Source organism: Dermacentor andersoni, chromosome 11 (assembly GCF_023375885.2).
Source record: "Dermacentor andersoni chromosome 11, qqDerAnde1_hic_scaffold, whole genome shotgun sequence".
Classification (NCBI taxonomy): Eukaryota; Metazoa; Arthropoda; class Arachnida; order Ixodida; family Ixodidae; genus Dermacentor; species Dermacentor andersoni.
Genome location: NC_092824.1, coordinates 110,616,489 through 110,641,780, shown reverse-complemented (window position 1 = coordinate 110,641,780; position 25,292 = coordinate 110,616,489). Strand labels below are relative to the sequence as shown.

The 25,292-nt window shown below is 43.5% G+C and overlaps 1 protein-coding gene across 3 annotated transcripts in view; it reads left to right on the top strand.

The window, feature by feature from the left end:
- Positions 1–1,802: 1,802 nt before the first annotated feature.
- The window catches only part of LOC126539615 (uncharacterized), a 36,477-nt gene continuing 12,987 nt past the window's right edge, over positions 1,803–25,292 (top strand). For 2 of the 3 annotated variants that reach the window (XM_055075410.2, XM_055075409.2), the window contains exons 1-17: positions 1,803–1,913; positions 3,049–3,093; positions 3,647–3,736; positions 5,687–5,830; positions 7,674–7,715; positions 7,833–7,916; positions 7,996–8,037; positions 10,047–10,106; positions 10,432–10,629; positions 12,714–12,883; positions 15,002–15,173; positions 16,357–16,481; positions 17,267–17,438; positions 20,748–20,810; positions 21,534–21,581; positions 22,641–22,790; positions 23,236–23,412. In XM_055075410.2, coding sequence (XP_054931385.1) covers positions 1,887–1,913; positions 3,049–3,093; positions 3,647–3,736; positions 5,687–5,830; positions 7,674–7,715; positions 7,833–7,916; positions 7,996–8,037; positions 10,047–10,106; positions 10,432–10,629; positions 12,714–12,883; positions 15,002–15,173; positions 16,357–16,481; positions 17,267–17,438; positions 20,748–20,810; positions 21,534–21,581; positions 22,641–22,790; positions 23,236–23,412 — 1,809 coding nt within the window. In that variant the 5' untranslated portion in view covers positions 1,803–1,886. The remainder of the gene's footprint in view (positions 1,914–3,048; positions 3,094–3,646; positions 3,737–5,686; positions 5,831–7,673; positions 7,716–7,832; positions 7,917–7,995; positions 8,038–10,046; positions 10,107–10,431; positions 10,630–12,713; positions 12,884–15,001; positions 15,174–16,356; positions 16,482–17,266; positions 17,439–20,747; positions 20,811–21,533; positions 21,582–22,640; positions 22,791–23,235; positions 23,413–25,292) is intronic. The other variant, XM_055075411.2, reaches the window with a different exon arrangement.

Sequence of the window (25,292 nt, the reverse complement as noted above, 5' to 3'; positions counted from 1 at the left end):
CGGGCAACTAATTTGTGTAAAATACCCTTTTAACAAGTTTGAAGGAGCACTAAAAAGAAATACCATACCTGGTATTCCAAATTCTGTTCTGTTTAATTTCAAAACAATAGTTTGATTATCAGAAGAAACAATGAAGGTAAAAGTTAAATTTTTGCTTATATTACATGCTGAAACCTTAATGCTGATGTAGGTTGGTGTGACATCATCGATTTATGTTTTCATATATGGGCTGACGTGGCTCAGTGATAGTTTTTGTCGAATACAACAGTCCATACTGACTGATAAAAAAAAAGTTGCCACCGTATAATACAATCTCTCTCGTGTGGCATGTTGCAGACTGAGCAAAGTGTGGCACGACTGCCTCGCTAAACGGGAGATTGCGAGAGGCAGCGCAAGGGTGATGTGTGGGTGCAACTCGCAGCACCCGCTGCAGACTGACCTCCACTCATGCAGCACTTTGTTTCCATACAGACAATTAATGGATGGATAAGGCTGAACCCTTTAAATCGGGCAGCGGCACACACCACCTAGCCGTGACTAATAATATATTTTGTACTTAAAGGAGGGTAAAATTTCACTCTTGCCTCGATTTTAGCCACCAATCAGATAACCTCCGTTTGGTTATTTCTACCTGCCTAAAGTCCAGTTTTCCTCCACTGTCCCTAAACCCCAATGCTTTGAAAAAGTCTGCCCCATTGTTTTGAACTGTAGGGTGAAGCCCTTTGCAGAAAAGTATCAGGTGTGCAGCCGTTTCCTCCGAAATGACGCTACGCTGGCGCCATCTCGTAGCCATCATCGCCGCAAAGCCTGTCTTGCCTGGCACTACGCTTCTCACGCTTTCTCCATGCCCTCCTCCTCCGCTTTCCGTCTCATGGTTCCGATGCACCCTCTTCTGCTTGCCTCCTCGTTAACAATTTCTGAAGGTCTTCCAGTAGGTTCTTATCTTTGCACGTATAAAAATTCAATCGTTTGCTCGTTCCGTGCGACAATAGGAAATACTTGAGTTATGTACATCCAGTTCCGGCTTCGCGCTATTGGCTAGTCGCTCATAGCACCTCCGGTCGACGAGCGACGAATTCTAGATTTGCAGAACCGAGCGATCGCGCGACGAGACCGAGCGATCTGTTCACGCGACGGCCCGATCCGTCGCTCGAAGCCGTCGCTCGTCGCTGTCGCGCACAAAATCGCGCTCATGGGGTTTAGCCTTAAAGCTGCGCTCTAAAAAATAAATGGGCTTGATTGAGCAGACGCCTTCGACATCCATGACGTCATAGTGGACTGGTGCGGCAACTTCAATGTGGCGTCGCCACCCGTCTTTTCGTTTTCGCATCTTCTCTGGCTTACCAAGCCACATCTCACGGTAAGAGCGGGCTGTTTTATTTATTATAGAAGGGTAACTTATTTTTCACAATAATGTCCGTTTAAAGGAAATATGAGCATGTTCACTCAAGTTTGCAAGAACGAGAGGGGAACGCAGAATTACGATCTCGAATCAAACCTCTACATCAATTGCAGCAATATATTACTGCCACATGGGTATATCGCCTCGTATCAAATTTGTTTCTGCTAGTAATTTCCCACCTACTGGATGTAGGTACGTGCGAATGTTAGGTGCGGGTCACAAAAGGAACCATATGTATGTAATGGCCTGTGATGTATACACTGGCCACGTGATTGGTGAAAAATGCGCACATTTTAACCAAATTGCTAAAACTGGTTCATTTATTACTGTTGCTGCAGCAACTACGGTCTTCGCGCTAAATTAGTCCCGCAAACGGACGCCGGCCGGCAACCCTGTGAAGCAGGCAATCGCGGAAAGCGAGCGAGCAGTTGTATCGCACTCTCTCCGCTACGGAGGCGTCGGCGATTTCCTCGGCGTCGCTGCTATGGCTGCCCTCCCCACACTTGCACAGGTCAGTTCGTCGCGAGCTGGGGTACGAGGCGCAGTGGGGACGCAGACACTTCCTTGGTCCCGAGCCGCTAACAAGCTGTTTTCTTGCGAAGGGGGCGGAGTAGTTGCTGCCTGCGAAGCTACCCCACGGAGGAGGCTCGCTCGATTAGGGTTAATTGTCGTTGTTAAATGAGTTTTCGCCTCGATTTCTGCTCACAAATCATGTTATAAGTGTGCTTCGAGTGCGGAGCACCGACGGGTGCGTTCGCCGGTAGCATCTGCAGCGCCTGCAGCCGTGCACTTGACGGGTGAGCTTCGGAGAAGGTTGGATGGGTTTGGCCGAGCCGACTTTCGGCTATAGGATGTGTCAACATCGGAAATACTCTAGCGCGACGCTTCAACGTTGGTGAGCGGACGCGCATGCATAGCGGTCGTGGTGTTTCCACGAGTGTGCAGTTATGCGTAGTTTCTTCACGCATGGGCGAGCCGCACGTCGGTTTACAGGAGAGGCTTTTTGGCTATGCGCGACGCACACCGCATACTCTTGCGCGCTGCTGCGGATGTTTACTACTATTCGTCGCTCGCCGTTTCTGCGATATTCTTGCCTGGGGGACAGACAGTGAGAGCAGCGGTAATTGAAGTAGCCTGGCAAGCGAGCTCACTTTTAACGAACTACCGTTAATTGGCCGTTGTCAAATTGACTTGCACGTTCAGCTGCTTGCGAGTCGAAAACAACGTACTACAGTTTGGTTATAGGTGTTGTGTGGTACTACCCTACTCGGGCGCAGTTTAATTTTAATACTTTTGCGTGCAGGAACATCGTCGGATCTTTTACCGCATAAAAACATGCTTCGGCCGTCAATTACTCTGATAAGGTACGCTCGACATTCGCGCTGCGACGACAGGAGATAACAGGCGTGTTTCAATTCACCGGCATCGAAACGTAGATTAGATGCATACGGCGGTGACAATGCTTTAACAGACGCAGAAGCCGCGCTTGTTCGGGTTTTGTTGAACTGCATTCCGCTATGCGCTCAGCGTGCACGCCAGTTTCGCTTTCTCTTTAAGTCTACGTGTTGATCTTCTATAGGAACGTCGACATAACTGGGTCCTTATCCATTCTTATAACTGGTCGCGTCTCTTGCTATATATTGCAGATTGCCGGAAATCACACCACAATATACGAGGCTTTCTATCAACAGGTATGGTTTCTCAATCCTTCAGAGCATGACTGCGCGATCACAGTACCGATAACCGTTTTTGTATGCGAATTTTTTCTGGAAGAACACGTCCATCTCACATATACCTAGCATGAGCTTTAACACTGTCTTAAATGTAGATTGTTGAATTAATCCTCGATAACCACATGCCATAGTACTATTAATCAATATATATATGCCGAATTTTTCATTTGTCAGCTCTGAAATATGCATAAATATGTCTACCAAATGTTGGTGTATATTCCAAAGCAAGATATCTTTAATGGCAATGAGTATAGGAAGTGGAAGAGTAAGTAGTACTCAGTAGGCCTCTGTGACCGAGACATTTGGTATTCAATGCAGACTGCCCAACCCAGGAAGCCTCAAGTGTTTCTTCTTGTCCTTGTTTCCACACTTTAAATTTTCATTGTGGATCACCAACTAGTCAATTCCCGCATGTTGCCGCAGCCTAGCTGGCTACTAAATGAAGTGTTCAGTGCACCCCATAAAGAGAGATATGTACAACAGACGTTTATGACTGTGTTTGTTTCAACAGGTGGATCCTGCTGGCATCAATCATGTCGGGGCACTTGAGGCCGCAGCATTCTTAAAGCGCTCTGGGCTTGCCGACGCCATTCTGAGCAAGGTATGCCAGTAGTGCTCTTACTTTTATGAAAGTAGGACAAAGAGTTGCATGTGGTTGAAGTTTGAAGCGCACTGATTCCTTCTGTTAATCAGCATAATTTTTGTTCAAAGAAGCATAGATACAGAACACTGTAAGAGAGCATAAAAAATTGGAGAACTACCAGTATACTACCTTTGGCAGCATTGATCCTGTTATACAGAAGATACATCATACATGCATGGTGTAGTTGTATCTAAAAGTAGTTTGTTGATGAACTCAAGATTTAGTTGAATTCCTGGTCACAGTAACATTTTGAAATATGACTGAATACAAGAATGCCTGTAATTGTAAGTTTTAGTGCATCAGCATTCTTGGGGTACTTCAGGAGCTTTCTGTGGGCTATGTTTTTATGTATGTTTGGATGTATCTAACCATTTTCCCACCTACCTGGGTCACTGGGTAGTCCATGGTTGAATGGGTAGTGCATCAGCCTGCTGTGCTGAGGGAACGGGGTTTGAAACCAACAGTCCAACCAACTTGGGTGGCTGAGTATGTGGCAATGTGTACATATCTGCCGCTCCTCGATGAATCTTTTTCACGTTGACGTGGGTCACTGTAGATGCGCGACTGGGTAGGTACTGCTCTTCATTGAAACTCTTTGACACTGACTTGGAGCACCCAGTATGTGCCAGTCAGTCTGTGCTGGTCTTAAATGAACATCTTTGATGCCAACTTGGGTCACTGAGTATGTGCCGTTAGATGTGCAGCAAGCGAGGGTACAATTCTCCGCATTTGCAGGCATCGGTGGGCCACGCGTTGAGTTTTGGCAGCGCCACTAGATGGCGCAGCATGTACAGAAGTGCCCAGAAGTGGAAAAGTAAACATGTCCGCAATAGTGATTAGTGAGAGGCCATTGGAGGACTGGTGGAATAAAAGTAGGGAAATGACAAAAAACGGAGACGTACAAAAGCACAGTTCGCAATAGGGGATCAGAAAATTTGGTTGTGGGAGTTCATAGTGTTTTTTTCTTTCTTTTTTTTATTGTTTAACTTAGATAAGACATTAGGCAGTATAATAGCAAGAGCTTGGTGGTGCAACCCGCCGCCCCGTTCCAAAGGGGGCACTCATAACATCCATCCATCCATGCGAGAAAGGAGCCCAGTTTCACGTGTTTCTAAGTGTTCGCACGCACCGGTACGCCATGCATTTTGGAGGCTATGCGCAGGCTTCGCAGTGACGGTGGCACTGGATGGCGTCGTGTTCTTAGGGAAGTGCAAAAGAGGAGTCCGGCTGCAGTACATGCCTCATACATAACTAATCTTGATGGAGGCAATATGTTGCGTCACTATATTGATTCAATGCTTAACGCATTACCGTTCACAGTCATCGTGAGATGGGAGTACAAAGCTCCAGGTGGTAAAAAATTATGCTGAACAATCTGGAAGGATTTTGAAGATTGCTATGAGTGTTGTTTGCCATGCAAAGAAAATTTTGCTTGCTGCTTTGAACATGTATATGCCTGGTACTTTGCATGTACACACATACTTGCAGATGTACACAAATGCACATGCAATTTATTTGAAAAAAATGAAAAGTATTTATGCCAGTTAGGACTCCTACATTTCTTTTTTAAGCTGATATATTGACATATTATACAATTTTTGCATTGTGCTACCTAAAGAGCCAGCACAAATTGATATGGTACTGCCGAAGTGTTGTGCCTGACACATACTCATTGAATGATTGGGTTCCCACAGACCTGAGTGATAACACGTAGCACTAAAATTTCATCCTGTTCATTCCCATATCATTGCAGCCAAGTTGTGCATGAAGGGCTGCAAAAGAGACTCAACTTTAAGTTAGCGTCTTGTTTCATTTTATGTGGACCTGCTCATATCTTTTATCACCATCCTGCCAAAGCTGGCGGTGAAGTCTTGATAATGGTGACTCAGCTGATTGTGATCATTACAGATTTGGGACCTTTCTGATGCTGGTGGCAAAGGGTTCCTCGACAAGCGGGGTTTCTTTGTTGCACTGAAGCTGGTGGCACTTGTGCAAAACGGCAAACAGCCATTACTGGCAAATGTGACATTGCCTGCACCACCGCCAAACATGGTATGATCCTCCTTGTGTTCTTGTTCTAGTATTTTTGCTTTTAGAGTGGCATTATAGAAACGCTGCGTCAGTTTGGACTGGTACGCAGTTCTTGCAAAACTTGCAGTTTTTCCTGTAGAAAGGGCTGATTATTAACACTTTCGTTGCTGGGCATATCAGATGTTCCTGCCCGCTGTGTGCCAGAGGTTTTTCCAAAGTGCAACAGATTAAATTTTTGTACCAATAATGCTATTTATCGGTGATATAATGCGGAACATCTTACGTGTTTAATCTGAAAATTAAAACAATACAGTAGAACCTTGTTCATATGTTTTGGAAAAAACCGCTAGAGAAAATGTACTAATTGGGAAAACATACGATCCGAAGTAACTAAGAAAATTTGACAGACTCGACTATTGTTAGCATCTACGTAATGCGCAGATCTTTGCTGCACGAGGCGCCGACGCATGTCGAGCTGGGGTTGCTCTGGCAGCCTGAGATGCGTGTTGTTGTTTTCCTCTTGCGAGGCCGATGGGAAACCAAGACGAAATCGAGCTGGTAGGCAACACCGCATACCACCGAAGCAAAACGGGATGCCCACATTGCACCACCTGCAGCATGGAATGGCGGCGCGTTTCGATAATTGCCTACTAAAAGTGTGCCATACACTACCGATGGCACTATGCACCACGTGCTGTAAAACAGATAGGTGAACGAGCTTGTCGCAATAGGTTTGGCGGCAACACCTGCGAATGTGGCGTGCGATGACCCATGTGGAAATTTGCAGGCACTGGAATAAGAAACTGTTTGCGCTGTCGTTTTTACGTGAGACGGGCGGCTATATAATGTTCTGGATCGCGCACTATGCACCTTTTCTTGTTCACATGGAATCTAGTGGCCGGAAAATGTATACGATCGCAGTCTGCAGCAAGGAACGACACGTTTCAGTTATTGCTTATGAAAAGCGTTCACTATGCTTCCGACGGCACCACGCACTTTAGAAGAAATAGGCAAAGATGCTTATCGCAATAGGATTGGTGTTGATATCTGTGAATGCCGCGTGCGACGACCCGGAGAAGATTTGCTGGTACCGAAATGAGAAACTGAGTGCGCACCGGCGTTTTCGCGTGAGACGGACGGGCGAGTATTTATTGCGGTGATGCTGTCGCAGCGGTCAGCTATATACCGTTCTCGATCGCGCGTGCCTCGTGAATTTTCTTGTTTACATGTGATGTAGTGGCCGGAAAACATATTATACAGTCACAGTTTGGCGACATTCTGAGCGTTAGTGCTGAAAAATTGTGTTTTCCAGGAACGTATGAACAGGTAAAAATTAACGTAACTCTATTGGGCCATTTTTTTGTTCTCGACTGCGAATGTTGACGCTGGGATAACCTACGTAACGGGAATGTATCAGCGAGGTTCTACTGTATAGCTGTGCTAATTAATGATTTTAGAAAAATGTTTCACATACAACATGGCCTCTTCGTCGCTGTCGCTACCACTTGAACACATCTGATGATCAACATAAACATCCTCCATTCAGAGTTCATAAGAAGTTCTTAATTTCTGCATTGTTCAAAAGACATGCAGGTTTTTCAAGCCAGTCTGCCATTTCGGAAAACTAGATGCCACTTTACTCAAGCATATCACTTAAGGTTAATGAAGGCAATAAATAACAAATTTCCCTTTCTTCAACTCTGTTTGTGTTGACCTTAATATAAATTTTTTATTCAATCATTCATTCACACTCATTCACAAGTGTATAACCCACTGAAGCAATATTCAGAAAGTTGTGCCTTGCCAAGCTGCACCACATACTTAGTTCTAAAATGATATTGTGAAATATCTTTTCTTCTCACAGGCAGAGCAGATTCGAAGCACCAACATAGATTGGTCAGTTAAGGTAAGCAGTTCAGTCTGGTAACGTTTTGCAGGAAGCTAAATGTTCTTGAATATTTATGAGCAAAACAAGCAATTAAGTACGTTAATGTGTTCATTTGTTTTACTTCATTTCTCCAAGCCCTTGGAGCAGACAAAATATGTAGAGATGTTCAACTCCCTGGGGCCTGTAGCTGGGAAGCTTCCCGGAACCAAAGTGAAACCGGTAAAGTCTGGTTGTGGTTGTTGTTACGCAGATGACTTACATCCTGCACCAAATGTGTAATGTTACTTGGCTTTTACAGGTGATGCTGAACTCGAAGCTTCCTGTGGATGTGCTTGGAAAGGTAGGTTTTTTGTTCTTGCTTGCACTGGAAATGTCATTAGCCAAAAGGGCTAGACTGTAGAAAGAGCAAGCAAGTACTACATTTATGCTGATTTCGGCATGTTTTCGTGGTTACTACATGGAATGTCAATTTAGTTGTTCTTAAAGTTGGATTGTTAAAGGTTGGTTCAGTAAGGCTATTTTAGAACTTGATTAGCCTACCTGTTTGTTAGTTTTGGAATGGTGTTAGGCTGCTGAGCACGAGGTCGCGGGGTCGAATCCCGGCCACGGCGGCCGCATTTCGATGGGGGCGAAATGCGAAAACACCCGTGTACTGAGATTTAGGTGCACGTTAAAGAACCCCAGGTGGTCGAAATTTCCGGAGTCCTCCACTATGTCGTGCCTCATAATCAGAAAGTGGTTTTGGCACGTAAAACCCCACAACTTAACTGTTAGTTTTGGAAGGTCACTGTGTCAAGTATGTGTTTTTTAATACACTGGAACTTTCTTAACCCCCCCTTGGGGTCTGTTCGATTCACCTGCACCACTGTGAACCAGTTCACAGCGGTTCACGAGATGTTCAGAAATTGTGCAGCTCAATTCCTGAAGTGCAGGCCCAGCTAAACAGTCAAAACGAATGCAAAGATGCAGACGTGGTGCAGGCGTTATGTTTTGTCAGACTAATGTGCATGGAGTGCGGAGTTTGAGAGGTCCTGAACTGCAGGTATGATCGGCTTCTGGACTGTAAACACACACCACACTTGCGTAGACACATCAGACGTGCGTAAGCGGGGTTTTAACGGTGCTCTCGCCTGTGTGCTGCATCGTCTGCTGTACCGCTGCTTCGCATCTGTATGCCTGCACTAAGCCGGCACCGAGAGTGGAGTGGGTGCAGCGAAATCATGAACCAGCCCTGCACCTTTCGAAACGAACGTCGTGGTTCTGCGGGTGCCATTGCTGCACCGCTGAAACTAATGGCACGGTGCAGCACCTCGTGAACTGATTCAAGTGGCGCAGGCGAATCAAACGTACCCTTGAAGTCGCATTCTGCACAAAAGACCTTTGATATATTTGTTCATTATAAGCATATATTGTATACATGCTGATATTAGCAATAATTTGTCTATTTACTTCATTATAGTTGTGTTGTATCGGTCCGAGTATATTATGCCAGTAATTTTTGCAGTAAATACAGTGGCAGTTCCAAGTGAATTTTCTTTCATGTTAAAGCCCCATCCTCATTTGTTCAGCTGAAAGCGTTCCAATGAGGAGTTACACACAAACTTTCAAAATTCCTTTCACTGATAACATTGAGCTGCATCACAGATTTGGTGATGGTTTCACAAATTTCTGTTGTGCAGAGTAGGTATGTCCAGTAAATTTGCCATGTTCGGTGGCCTTGATTTTTTAAACCTGGCGTAACATCTTATTTTTCATAAACATTTAACTCACATTGGCCAGATGTCTACTTCAGTGAGTTCTTTTAGGTATTCAAATGTTGCATCGTCACCTGTCTGTCACTTTTGTCATCTTGTGGCATAAAAGACAGTTCTCAGTGGACAATTACTTATTTTCTATTCTAGTGATGTAATAATTTTATCTAGCTTAGGTTAATATTGTGATGATCTGCAGTGAGGAAACCACAGCCACATTTATTCCCAAATGTCCCTGTGAGGCAACAGCAGCTGACAGAAATATCAGCTTAGCTACAATATCTTCCATTACTGTACCATAATGTCTTGGCTATTTTGTTAGATCAACAAATTTAACTGTTTGACTGTACTAAAAAATATTCAAGTGGCTAAATAGCAAGTTTAGGTTTGCAAACTTGCAACAACACCTTGGTATAGACTAACGAGGCTTGTTTAAAACAGTGACTGTTGAAATGGAGCAGAGGAGTCCGCAAGAAACCTTGTCAACTGTAACTTTGTACTTTAGCATTCAGATGCCTGCAGACCACACAGAAGTAGTTAAATATTGGGCTGCAAATGATAGCTTTTCACACGGAGCTCCGTCTTGTGCCTCTTCTAGATTTGGGACCTCAGCGATGTCGACCAAGATGGTGCCTTGAGTGAAGAGGAGTTTATTGTGGTAAGTGCAAGTTGTGTTCGAAGGGCAAAATATCTCCTGATAGACCATGTTAGTAGTGATTATGACTTGCAAAATGTCATTTGTAACAGCACCTTAGCTTCAAACAGCACACAATTATTTTTGTTCAGGTTCATTAGGAAAATACGACACAGTGTGTTAGAGCTGTGCTTGATGTTTATTGCGTGAGGATGCCTTGTGTTGCATATATGTGCTAAGGAGTAGAAATGGTCCTTGAAATTGCATGGAGGCAGTTAATATGAGAGCCAAGTTGTGAACTGACAGAAATGCTTGGAGCCGATGTTCTCTGTTTATTGGAAACATGCAGGCGATGCACCTAGTTTACAAGGCCCTAGACAACTGTCCCATACCGAGTGTTCTGCCCCCCGTGCTGATGCCACGGTCTAAGCAGAGTCCACTGCCAACAGCCATCCCAGCAGACTTCTCTCCAATGGGCATGTCCGGAGTGCGCCGAAGGCCTAGCACCCCATCGTCTGTCGGTGCGCCCGACATCGCCTTGCACAATGTAAGCATCTTGTACAACTTTTCAATGACTCTCCTCTCTGGTTGCACACTTTCTCTGCGCACATCATTGTACTTCTGCCTGATAGATTGTGTGATATATGCTGGGCATGTCTCTTGACCAGTGGGGGGCTAGCTGGCCCTGGTTGCTGTGGTTTTGGAATAAGGTTAAACAGGTTGTACTGAGTCGTGCTAAAAATACTTCTACATATCAAGAATTCGATATATTGTAACCTGGGTATAACCAACTTTGTGATGCTTTTATTATACATGGATTGAACAAAACTGTGTGACAGTGCTGAAATACCCTGCGGTGAGCTGACTTTTGCAGCAGCATGTGTAAGTAACGCAGGAAACCAATAAGATCTAGCTCTTCATTGGTTTATGTGTCATATTGCAGCACACCCAATCACCTGTGGACACGCTGTCAAGATGCTCAGCTGCATGATAAAAAAAGAAAGAAAACATGCTCAGGAAAGCACACATGAAAAAAAAAAGAAATAAAGCTGCTGTAGGTGGTTCGGTGTGGATTGTTGGTGCTTGGAGTTCTAAATATCTCATGTCCAATTCATTTTAAGGAATTTATTTTCCATGAATATTGCTAAAATGTTTTGCATGTTCGATGTAGTATTGCATTATTTGCTGTACCTTGGTCTATCATAATCAGGCTTGACTGTATCATACTTGGGCAACACACATCAGTATACCTTCTTGCATACCTTGGTATCTCCATGTGTCTGTGAACATACCTGGAAAATACAATCGAAGTTGGCAGTAAGAAATTTTCAGACATAGGATGGAGTCAATATAAGAAAAGGTAACTGAAATGCTGAAAAGGCCTTTGCCTTGCAGTGGATATAAGTAGTCTGATGATAACCACGGCATGCAACGTTTTTCACACACAATCGCTGCAGATAGTCTGCATGTATTGGGCACATTTAATGTCCAAAGAAGTTTTCATAATTAAGAATGGGTCAATAAAAACCCACTTCGTTGCTTTCATGTTTTTTTGCACCTTGAATGATTGAGGAATCTAAGAGCAAGTGCTGAATCTACCTATAGTTATATATATATATAAACCTGCCAAAAAACAAAGTAGTAGTAAACTAAGTTTTCTTTCAGAACAAAATGTTTTGTTTTCCTTAAAATGTTGTACAATGTTTCATAAAATTGTACATACTTCTGTTTTCGCCTATGTACCTGTTACATTTGTTAGCTCTTCAGCGTGTAGAACATGAAGAGCTGATCCTTTGTATGTTGTTCCCTTTAGATCTTACTTGGATAGCTTCAAATTTTCTTTCTTAGCCTGTACCATTGAAATGTGGAATAACCTGTCTAGGTACTTGTCTCTGGCAATTGCCACGTGAGCGTTTTGTAAAGGAACTTTCTTTACACGTGATATGTTGATTCTGTGTTGTATTACTGCGCTTACCCTCTTCTGCTATGTCTGATACATGAGAGAGCAGTATTTGTAAATAAAGTATAAAAAATATTAGTCACTGCCGCGGCAGCTCACTGGCTATGGTGTTGCGTTGCTGAGCACAAGGACGCAGGTTCAACCTCCACCGCAGAGGCCACGTTTTGACGGAGATGGAATGCAGAAATGCTCGTGTGCTTACATTTAGGGGCACATAAAAACCCAGATGGTCAGAATTAAGCCAGAGTCCCCCTTTACAGTGTACCTCGTAATCATACATATGTTTTTTTAACCCAAAGCCCCAGAATTCAGTCTTATCTTTCTCCCCCTCTGTAGTCACCATCGAATGTGGCCCAACTTCACCCAGTGAATTATCAGCTTTTTACACCCTGTTAGTAGAAATAGAAAGGTAGCTTTCACCAAGGGCTTCAAAATACCCATAATGGTATCGATGACATGTTCAATTGATTAAATTTCCTTCCAATAACCAGTTCAAGTCGAGCTATGGTGAATATGTGTTGAACACTGGCGATGCGTCACCTTTCAGTGAAATCTTGTCTGGATGTTTCAAATGCTAGACTTATCAGCTGTGACATTAGTAAACACGTTCTAGCGCCATCTGGTAACTAGCCTACTTAGCTAACAGCATGGCTGTGTTCTCCCTTTATAAGACCCTCCACAAGCCACCGCTTCCATGGGTGGTCAGCGCCGCAGAGATGGCTAAGTTCAGCCAGCTCTTCACGAGCCTAGACACCGACATGGATGGGCTGGTTAGCGGAGCCGATGTCAAAGGGACCTTTCTTAAGACTGGTCTCCCTCAGGCCGACCTGGCCCAGATCTGGTGAGTAGTAAGCTGCTTGTTGCAAGTATATTGTGGTGTTGATGGAACGTGCTGGCTTCCAAATTGCATTCATCATGCTTAGCATTTGGATCAGTGTCAACACTGCTGCCTGTTCTGCTTCAGATCTGCTGTTTAGTTTGAGATGAGCTGGAGCTGTTTGCTTCTTCGCATCCCTTCAGTTACAGTTGAGCCTCAGTGTACCGAACACTGATATATAATGAATGATTGAATATAATAAGGTAAATCTGAAATGTTTCTCGATGATATCAGTGTTGTAAAGAATACATGCTATTAAAAAATAGTGAATGTAATGCAAGTATTCTCATCTTGATTATGACTTTCATTATAAAAAGTTTTGACTGTAAGATTAGCATTTGGGATGTTTCTAATTAAAAATTGGTGTGAAGATAACTTGTCCTTTTTTTTTTAATGATCATTTCTGTATGCATCTCATATTGCCACGAAGGAATAAAGTTAAAAGTGGAATTTGCTAGCAGACATGTTTTTGGAAGAATACAAGGCTAAACCCCATGAGCGCGATATTGTGCACGACAGCGACGGCTTCGAGCGACGGATCGGGCCGTCGCGTGAACAAATCGCTCGGTCTTGTTGCGTGATTGCTTGGTTCTGCAAATCTAGAATTCTAGAATTCGTCGCTCGTCGCCCGGAAGTGCTATGAGCGACTAGCCAATAGCGCGAAGCCGGAACTGGATGTACATAACTCAAGTACTTCCAGTTGTCGCATGGAACGAGCAAACGATTGAATTTTTATATGTGCAAGGATAAGAACCTACTGCAAGACTTTCAGAAATACTTTATGCTGCTTTTTACAGTAAAACACTTCAACTTAAGTTAATAAAGCACGCGTCACGCTAGTTTTGGCGCCTATATTGCTGCCCTCATACCAGCAACACTGGGGAGACGTCACTTGAAGTCGTCGCTCGCATGGGGTACAACTTGTAGGCGACGAGCGAACGCGTCAGCCATCTCCATCGCATCGCGTGCAAGATCGCTTACATGGGGTTTATACTACATAGTTTTCCAAGCAATGTGGCACCTGTGCCTTTTTCATGTCCCCTCTTCCATTTTTTTTTCTTCTCTAGAAATCGTCATTCAACTTGACTGCATTGAACAGACTCGCAGACCCTGCTTGACTGCTTTGTCAAGCAGGGCTCACACACCTCCTCAAAATCCTTGAAAACCTTTGATCTTGGAAAAAGAGATTCAAGGGCCCTTAGAACTTCCTGAAAATAAATGTACTCCTTGAATTCCGTAAAAGCTGGAGTTGGATTGAACATTCAAAGCAACAAACTTCGTATAGGAGCTATGTCATAGACACCATCTACCATGAAACAATCAGATATATCTGTTTTTAAAGAGTGTTGCTAAACAATTGCAATGTGACATGTCCACAGCCACCAATGACAGGATTATTTAAATCATCATTGCCATCATGGAGCTGGACAAAGCCAGATCAAGCAGCCAAGCAGTGCCACCATTTTGTTGTTTTGCTAGTGCGGTGGTCTGAAAATGCATGGCAGAAAGTAACTTTCAGTCATTTGGCATTAACATGACAAGAATGTTTTGGTGAAGTCGGACACTACTAACCATCTGCCACAAGGTGATTGACATTATAACGGTGCTGCTGTCACCTGCACATCTGGTGAAGAAGAATGTTTATGTGCATGTAATGCGAGAATACAACACGCTGGCGCACTCGACTTGAGCAGCTGCGGTATCGGCCGCTCCTGAAATCTTGCGGTACCATGGCTGGCCGGCCTATGTAAACAGTGGCCATGGTGGCTACCTCTCCGTGCCACCTCCTACAACATCATTACAATAGGAACATTATTTTAGAAAAATGGCCTAAGAGCTTGAACCGTTTGTCCAACTCAGCAGCTGCTTAGCTGCAAGAAAGTGAAATTGATTTCATTACTTTTCAGTGTATTCATGGGTATGCGTACGAATAAAGTTGGTTTTCCCTTCCTGAATTTTTGCCTTTGGCATTCATGAAATCCTTGAATTGTTCCTCAGTTTTGAGTCAAATGTTTTATGCGAACCATGGTGAGGCTTGTGCAGTTGTACCCCGTGACATTTTAGCGGCTCTGTTTCCCACAGGAACTTGTGCGACACGAAGCAAAATGGGAGCCTGAACGCTGAGCAATTTGCGCTGGCTATGCACCTGGCAGCGGAGAGGACGAAAGGTGTCCTGCTACCCACCACTCTGACACCTGACATGGTACCACCTTCATTGAGGCCAAAGCTCCAGGCATCGGCAGTTGGTTCGCTGGTAAGCATTGGTAAAGTTATTCTCCAGGAAACAATTGGATTGGCATGTAAAACTAAATGCATTGCCCTTTGTTGTGCTGTGGTGGACACACAATCATGCGCACCATATGGAGTCATTGAATGGAAGCGTTAATTCAAGCCATATCGCACTTCTGAAATTGCAGAGAGATCAGTTTTTGCCTAGAACAGAGGTTAGACAAGGCATGAGCGAAAAATAGGTAGCAGCTTCAGTTTTGAATGCTTAAATCATACCCATGATTGATTGCAGCAGCATGAAAGTAGTTGCGGTTTATTACAATATGTTTTACTTGAAATAAAAGCCGAGTTTGAAAGGAGTGATGTACCAGACCAACATGATTTCATCTTTGCCTTCATTGCATCCTTGCCAGTACATGTCTCTAAACTCGGTGCATTGGTAACATCTGATCCTATTAAAAATGGTGCTGGTATTGTTGTTTCATTTCTTTTGCCATGATTCTCAAAAACTTCTAAATGCACCTGCCGTGGGTGCTCAGTAACTATGGTGTTGGGCTGCTAAGCATGAGGTTGTGGGATCGAATCTCAGCCACGGCGGCCGCATTTTGATGGAGGTGAAATGTGAAACACCCGTGTACTTAGATTTATGTGCACGTTAAAGAACCCCAGATGGTCAAAATTTCCGGAGTCCTCCACTACGGCATGCCTCATAATCAGAAAGTGGTTTCGGCACGTAAAACCCCATAATTTTTTTACTTCTAAATGCACTTTGGCTTCCATGTGGTAGGGTAGACACTGTTGGCAAGGTTATGTTTTTTTTATTGCAATTATCTTGGGATATGTGTAGTACCTTAAGCATATGGTAGAAGCACCTGAAAAGGATTTGATTGGTGACACTTCTGGTACTTGGCATCACAGGAGTTAGAAAAGCTTTAAATAAGATTAGGCCTCCATCACAGCTTTTTATGTGCGGGAGCTTTGGATACGTTTAGTGACATTTAATGTGTTGCCAGAATAAGAAGCAACTTGACATCTCGTGTAACCTTAAGGCAATTACTCCAGTGATGTTTTGTTGAGAAGCACTAGTTTTGAATTTTCACAAATATCTAGATGCAATATCCCAGGTTTTACTGCATGGTATGTAGCATTGCGTGTGTGAAGCAACATTTATAGCGGTGGTTCTGATGGCTGGGGTTTTTTATCTGCAGGATGGAGGTGGTCCCCTCGTTGGCCTAGAAGGGCTGACCAGTTCTACACCACCACCCCTCAGTGCTCCAACTTCAGGAAACAAAGAGCTTGACATGATCACTGATGAGATGAAGACATTGCAGATGCAAGTTGTTTATTTTTGTTTCTACCTCAGCACTCTTTATAAGGGTTTACTTGTGCTCTTTGTTAGAAAGGACGACCATTGTAACTGCATACAGAAAAATGTTCTGTCGTCCAAGCACTGGCACATGCAAGCATAGAACTGTTTTACTCCCAGAGCACTCTGCTATTTATCCAATACTGCTAAATGTTGTCAAGGATAAAATCTCTGTTGATGAATCTCAGTGATGAGCCTGAGTTGGAATGCCCCTGTATCATGCAGAAGTAGCCCACGAATGGGCTAGCCAGAAGAAATTTGAAGTGATGCATCATGCCCTCCTCTGCCTAGAAAGTCCGAGAGGTTTCCTTTCAGGCAGCAGACTACAATATTATTAATCACTCTTTTGAACATTGGATGCTGATCTGAACACTATTCGCTTGGTTCACTGATTTTGTCACAATTGCCGCGCGCTATATGCTTGTTGATGAGTTACGCTGCCTCTTGGAAATTTAATGGGTTCAAACGGTGCAATAATATTGTGAGAAGACAGATGTGTGTGGTGTGAAAATTTTGTGGCATTGAAGAACTTCTGTGACATCGTAAGGTGCTCAGTGGGGATTTGGATTTTCAAAATGTGTAAAGGAGGTTTAGATTCCTTGTGCATCATGTTTGCGCACCCAACTTCTTTGGTCGTGCTAAGTTGATTTAACTCAACTGGTCGTGGTAAAATTACTGCTTCCCAATTTAAAACCTTCGGGCACTCCATATTAACCAGCCATTGCCCCGCTTCGCATTGTTTGTGGGTGCAGAGACAAGTCGACACTGGAGCAGGAAATAATCCAGGCAGAGACCGATCTGAAGACCAAGAGCGTAGAGCTACGGAACCTCGAGACGGAGATCGAGACAGTGTCAGCCATGCTCAAGCAGCTCGACTCGCAGAAGAGGGAGGCCCAGAAGCGGCTCGCCGAACTCGGTGCTCAGGTGAACTACATGGCAGATGTTGGCAGATGTGCCAGGCATGTATGGTGATTGTGTGTGCTGTTGGCTTACCCGATGGTCCATAAAATACCAGAATACTCTCTCCCTTAGATTTTATCACAGATCAGTATTTTGAAAGGTACACTGAAGCAAATAAATTAAGTCACTTTGCACAGGTAAAGTATTCTTTCACTCATATGTATTTGTTGATTTTGCTGTTGGAGGTTGATTACTGGAAGAGAAATGGAAGGCCAAACTTTCATTCTTAAAATTCTCACGCCAACACCGTAGAGCAGTAAATCAGTATTGTGTTACAGATTTCAAAGTATTTTTTTATACTTGGGTATTGTGCCACATTTTTTTAGCATCCCTTTAAACTGGTATTTGCACACTTAACATTACTGCAATATTGTGATGCTAAGGCAAGTTTTTGTGACAAGACAAAGCACGCAGCAGATGTGACAGGCACAAGTAGCTTTATTGTCATTATACTGCTGACAAAACCACCAGCAGATAAGTATAACACAGTTGCAAAAGCTCTGCACACTTCATTTGAAGTTTGCATGACAATAGTGTGGTATTGGTAACACGCCTGCCTCGAGCTAAAAATGTCCAACAAACACTGATTTTGAATTAATGCCTCATTTTTCTGTGCAGGTTTCAGCTTGCCATAAGGAAACCTGCATGGCTCAAATTAATTCAGAAGCCTTTCGTAATGGCCTTCCTTGCACCTTTGTTGTACTTTGGGGTCATGTAATAATGGTTAACGACTTTCTTACACTGGTGGATGTGTTTACACCTTTTCCCTCTCCTTCTCTTGTTGCCTCTACTTAAAGCCTGAATAGCATGTCAAACAGTTCGAAAAGCATTTAAAAAATGATACATTTGGTGCTGTGAAGTTAAATAATTCCTTTTAGTAATTGGAAGCGGCCATTATACAAGGGCAAATCTTAGTCTTTGCCCCTATTTTTTATTAGCCCAAATAAGGTACAGATAGGTAATTACAAATGTACATACTATTCTACGTACCTTGCTCTTTTTCCACATAGTCCCCACACCGGTTCAGACATTTGTCCCATCGCAATGCTGAATTTGAGATGCCCCTGTGGTAGAATTCGTCCTGCTGACTGTAAAGCCACCGTAGCACTGCTGTCTTGCTTCATAATTGCACGTGAATCGCAACACCACCACCTCGCACTTCTCAAAGCGAGACAGCTTTCCCCATGCGTAGGCTGATTTTCCCTGTGGATTTTGATGACCGTTCGTCCCTTGCTCCATAAAAAATGAATCGCACTTCATTGCTCGTATGCCGTGGACGTCTGAAGCACAACTGCCATCTTCAACAGCTGACAACAGCGCTGTGCCGCGGAGCTACTGGCAGTCCAAGAAAGGTCCACTGCTGGGAATGGATATACATGTTGACCTTGCATTTACAACCGTAACTTGGCTTTAAAAAAAGGGGGGGGAGGGGCAAAGGCTTTCTGATTCACCCTCGTATATGTGTGTAGTATAGCGCAGTTAATATTGTCCTGCCTGTGGATTATCTTATAGCCCCCTTAGTTGCTCTGGGCACAGCTTTTGAAGTAGCATATGCCAACTGCATCTTTCATGCTAAAATTTTCCCAGGCTCACAGCACAAAAGAAAAAAAGAAACGAATCTTTTTTAAATTTAAGAGTATTGTTTTATTAGCAGTGACTTTGCATAACAATGTAGTCTACAAAAGTACCATATCGCATGTTTTTCAAAGAAAGTTCGGGCAGTGTTGCTGTGTGATCTTATAACATTACACAATATAATGTCGTTGTGCCAACTTGTATTTAGTTCTGCTTCGTGTTCTTGGTACCTTAGAGGAGCAGAAGAAAATAGCAAAAGAATGTTGTGCATGTGGATGGCACCTAAATACTGCCCATCTAAACCTGTTGACTTTATGTAGTGTTACGTAGTGTAACTCGAAAATGACAATGCAGGCCATAGCAGCAATGTTCTATGTCTCCACTTCCCTATGTGTTACCATAGAATTACCTATCAACTAGCTGCTAGCAGATCAGTCCACAGTTATGTTCCTGTAAGGTCAGTAGAGAGTGGTACTCAACTGATTTGCCAGCTTATCGGCCATATGCAAGTTGGAAATGAGTATGAAGGAAGGCATTCGGTGCAGTAAAATTGTCAAAGCCACTGTTGCACTAGAGCATAGTGTAGTGCACTGTGGGGGTCGGGGCTTGCACTTGCACACTTTGAAGAGTTGCATGATCATGTTTTACTGGCATTCTTGTTCCATGCATTGTGCGCAGTTAGCATCTGGTATCTGTGGCAGTGTGTACATAGTGGAATCAAGCTGAACCCTTCATTCCCTCGAGTGCTGCATTTGCATGTCTGAGCATAGAAGACCCCAAACCTTGCCTTTTGTATTGTGCGCCTTGCACTGCTGCCACCTTTTGTTCGCCATTAGCCATGATTTGTCGCAGCATGCCAAGCAGTACTGCATATTTCCTAGAACCTACGATGCATCCTTGTCAGTCGAAAAGCAGTGCTGTGTACACTAGTTCTACAATGGGCAGGGCAACAACGATACAGGCATTCACAAATGCTTCTAGCAACATGTTTATTCCCTATGAAAATGTAGGAAGGAAGAACTTGACTATGGACGTCTGCAGAAAGTACTGTGTGCATGAAACAAAATTGAATCTAAAGATGGCAGATCACATTCTTGTGATCTTATCACCTCAGATATCCTTTTGACATACCTCTTGCTCAAGGATGCCGCAGTAAATATGCAATGTGGCCTAGGAAGGAACACAGTGCTGCTTCTCAACTAGAACGTGTTCCCAGATAGCCTGGCACAAGACAGTTTTGCCTGCATCTTTTTATTCTTAATTATTTTAAATGTTGCACTTTACAGCATAACCCATTTAGCACAGCATCTTGCATTGCCCTATTTTCTGCAAGTAGCAGAAGCAATTTGAAGTTATGTCCTTCAGGTGATTCAAGCTCTTTTAATCTATAGGAAGGATGACATCTTTAAGAAAGTAGTTTACAAAATTGGGTGGTGAGGTCTCGAGGCCTATTGGCATTGTGTATAATCATGCGCCAACAATTAAGCTTCAGATCACTGAGCACTAGCTTAGTTTAAAGCATGTAGCTTCTTACGTGCAAAATTTACAAATGGCACTGAAACGTGCATTAAATGGGTTCTGCCAGGAGCACTTTGTTGCTTTTGTGATTTCATTGTGTTTGTAGACCACATGCCCGAGTAAAGTGTGATGGTCATGAATAGACATGCATGTCTTTTTTTTTCTTCTTGCTTTTTTTAGAAAGCAGCATTAGATAGAAACTTAACAGAAGTTAGAGAGGAGATTGAAGAAGAGAGAGCGAAGGTACATACCACTATTACTTTGTCTTCTTATTTTCTTTACTCTTCAATTAAACTTGGCAACTCGTGCTCAAGGTGCTATATGCATAAATTTTCCCTCGCTGCTTTCTGCCAGCATGATGTACCTGCTTTTCTGGTTTGCGTGAATTTTGCATGACCCCTTTTTCTTGCCTGCATGAGCAACTTTTATTGTGCAATGGCAGTTATGGTAATTGTCCTAAAATGAGGCATCTCAAGATTCAAGTCTGAGGTGTTGAAAAGCATTGTATCATGCCTAATTGATCATTGAATCACAAAACTCTAAAGGAGTTCTTGCAACTATAGAACTGTGGTTACATCTTGACGCAGTTGTGGGTATTCATGTATCTGCACTTCAAAAAAGGCAGTCATTTATATGCCTTCTTGTTCATGAGACTTGTTCAGCAGGTTTATTCTCAGTCGGTTTGACTGAGCGACTTCCTGTGTACATCTTTAGCTGCGTTTAGTAGATCAATTAATAATATATTGTCACTTTGGGTGAAAGTGTCAGCTTTGTCAGTTAGTCTCAAGTCAGAACCCACTTCTTGCATGCTTACCTGTCTTTTGCATGCCTGTCTCTTTTCTCTGTATCATGCTGAAATAAAATTTCCATCTGCAGCAGCACCTTTTGGTGCTTTTACCCAAGGGAGATGAAATGGCCTTCTGGCCAGCTTATGTGCCATCCTATTGTGCCCATGTTTATGTATAGGTGTCAGCACTGAAGAAGCAGCTTGAAGAGCAGTCGAAACTTTTAGAGGTGAGTCTGTCTTGCCTTTTTTTCTATATTACAGTACTTTATTTCATCATGGTGCTCACAGATCTTACTGCAAGAGTCACTTTGGCTTTTGTTGTCTTCTGCTTTTTATACAACTTTGATGCATCTTTGTTTAGGCTTTTGGGTTATACAGCAGTTCTTTTTATATACATGACTATTCTGACAGTAATAAATCGGAACATAGCTGGCATTCTTTTTGGGACTGCTGTTTGTGAAGAGTTTCTTCCACTCTGTCATTCACTGATTCATTGTTTAACATCTTGACCTTAAGATCCTTCATGATGGTTAAGCTTATCCTACTTCATCACAATTTAAATTTTATCTTTCATTGCTTTTTTGTCAGTATAGTTATTGTCTTTTCTAATACCTGACCAGACTGTTGTGATGGATTACGTTAAAACAGACATTTGCAGAAATGCTTGTAGTAGGGAACTTTCATCTCCAGCAGCCTTATAAAAGGTGTTGAAACATGCCAAGCACAGCTCCAATAACAAAGCACAAGATTAATTTTTCAAGTTTCAATCATTCCACACTTTAGAGTTAATGGAAAATTTCCAACTAGGACTGCATCTTTGTGGATGCACGACTTTGACACTATTCCTGTATGTGGCCTTATGCTTTTCAAGTCTAGGCAGTAGTTGGGGCTCATGCTCTGCCACCTGTTTCTTAATACCATATTCGGGAGTGCCATACTGAGAAGTGTCACTGCAACATTGCTATTGATTGGCCCAGCTATCGCAGCTGAACCAACAGAAGTAAATGTAATAAACTTTTGGATGGGTGTTGTTCTTGTTGATAGCATTTGTACGTCAAGTATGGGAAATGCAAACATTGTAATGTCTAACAATTCCTATAGGTAGACTTAAACATCACACTGAATGGTAATGTTGCGCAAAAGTGACCTTAAAAGTTATTGTTTTACAATGTGGTCCTAGCGCATTGTTTCAGAGTGTTTGCTCAACATTCGCAGCTCCCATATTCCTGTGTTGGTTTTGCAGTAGAGGAATACTAAGCCTGACATGTTGTCATGTCTGCTTCCAGGAGCAAGAGCGAGACCTGGAGCAGAAGCGGGCCGAGCTCATGGGCCTCTGCCAAGAGGAGTCTTCGCTGCAGGCCGAGATTGACAACAAGAAGGCACAGGTCCAAGCACTCAGCCAGACGCAGCAGGACACGCAGCTGCAGATCAGCCAGGTGTGTGCATGTGTGTGTTTGTCGGCAGTCACGTTGATGTGCAGGGCTGAAGTGGGTAATTGGAATGCCTACTACGATGGCTCAGGGGATATTGCATTGTGGTGCTGAGCATGAGGTCGTAGGTTCGATACCTGGCCACATTCTGATGGACGCTGAATGGAAAAGAACACTTGTTTACGGCACTTTGGATGCATGTTAAAGGAACCCAGATATGGTCAAAATTAATCTAGAGTCCTCCACTGTGGTGTCGCTCACAAACCAGTGTGTAATTTCGGGACATGCAGTGTTTATAGACAAGCACCAAGGCAGGGCAGAATTATTTCCAAGAGACGCTGTGTTGTTTCATTGTTGTGATCACCAATTGGCATCTTAGAAGTTCCATTGATGGACGCTTTCTATTGTAGGTATTGGATGCAGTATGCTGTAAACTTGTGTGGCTTTTCAGGTGAAGGCAAAGCATGTGGCACTGGAGGAGCAGCACTTGCAGCTGAAGACATGGGTATCGCAAGTTGAGCGTGCACTCCAAGCTGGTGACCCGGGCCTGGTGCCAGAGTCCCTACTGCGAGAGGACCAGCTCTCGACAGGGTTGGCCGAACCGGAGTATCAACAGCTCTCCAACACGGTCAGCCACCACCCTCTCGGTGCAGTCAAGCAAATAGTTTGAAACAAATCAAGAAACACATATCTGTGCCAAAGGCCCTTAGGGCCGCTGAATCACTTCTTATTGAGAAGGAGAAATGCATTTGAAGTAAAAGTAGGCTATTTCAGAAATACTTTGCCGCTAAAAGTACTTCAATGCATTCAGCAGAAGCGGAGTTATAGGCACTCAAACACGGCCTTCATGGTGCTTCCATTCCTTCAGTGATTTGCACTGCGGAGGCTATGGCAGTGGTGCACAGTTCAGATTTGCTTTTGGATGTTTGCACAGACGCCACTACTTAAGATTTTGGTGCCTGCAATGTGCCAAACTTAAGCCAAACACGCTTATCCTCAGCAAGCTGCAGTGCCCTTAGTTGGTGGATTCTCCACGGCACCCTGAGGTGGCCGCAGCAGACTGCAGCTGCATGCAACTGTAGTGCTTATGTGCAGTGCTTGCCTTGTGCACAACGAGGTTCGTGTGTGCTCACGCTCATAAGCTACAGTCTGACCATGCTACATGGTTCAGCTTTGTGTTTTACCAGCTTGACTGACGGATTGTAGCCACATCCAACGTGCGCATTTCTGAAGCACTATAATTTAGTCTGCCTGGTGTCTAAACAGGAGCAGGCAGGAGTGAGCACGTACTGGCAAGCGTGCGTGTGGTCTGACCTCGGGTTTCACATGGTGTGAGACTAGTTGAGCATTCAAAACTAGTCGAAATTAGCCAGGCCTACCAGCTACGACATCGATAAGCAGGGTGGCCAAAGTTTCATTTCTGCGCGGGCTGCCGTGGCCGAGTGTGAGCAGACGATAGTCTACTTCTTCCGGAAGTACGTAATTATCGAAATTTGAAAGCACATCTTTGCTTACTTCAACATATTTTTTGGACTTCATCTATAAATATACACAGTAACAGTAGGGAGAAGCACACTGATCCAAATTGATTGATGCCAGCTATTGGCCAATAGCAGCCGCGTATGGGAATATGCTTTATTACAACATGTAGCGTCCAGAAGAGAATGAGGAGCAGACTTCTGTTGAAAAGAGAGCGTTTGAGAGAAAGGTGACTTCATGCTTTGCTTGCAAGCTCCACGCACTGCATACGACAGCAAAACTTGGATGAGATGTTCACAGCAGCATATGCTATTCGTGAGCTGTGCTTTTCACCAAGCCTGAGGGGTGGTTCAGGACCCCTTTAATAATGCCACATCGCAGCTATGCATGCATCCACATAATGCTCAGTGCAAAGGTTTGAGCAGCTGTGCACTCAGCTATCTGTTTTGCAGTTTATAATGAAGTAATGCCATCTACGTATTGCTTCCAAGACTATCCCATTGCTTTTGTGGGCTCTTTAAAAGTTAAGAGTGACTTCAAGGCTCTATACAGAGCTACCATCAGGCTCAACTTAAACATCCCTCTAGCATTCGTTCATTTCTTTTGTAGTGAGTAATTTAATTGTTTGGTAATAGTGTCTTGCAACTGCTATGCCAAACCTCCTTTTTTCCAAAGGTGACTGTGTAGTAGAGTGCTTTTTAAGACAGACTTTGTTAAAACTAATTCTCCTATAAGCTGAACAGGCTGGTGACTTTTGTTTACTGTCTGATACTTTCTGTGCATTTATGTTAGGCCAACATTGTGGCAAGACATGCTGTTAGGCCTCTACATTTTTGATTTAAAGACGGTCTACTGCACTTTGGCTTTATAAAGTTTGTGTCTGTTGAATAATTTAATTATAACAGCCCTAGTTGTGTGTGAAGTTGTACGATGGATGGACACACCAGTGTTGTAGTGACTGTACGGCAAGGAATGAGAGGCGTGCTTGTCCGTTTGCTTTTCCTGCAAGTATCACTTAAGTGCTTTCAG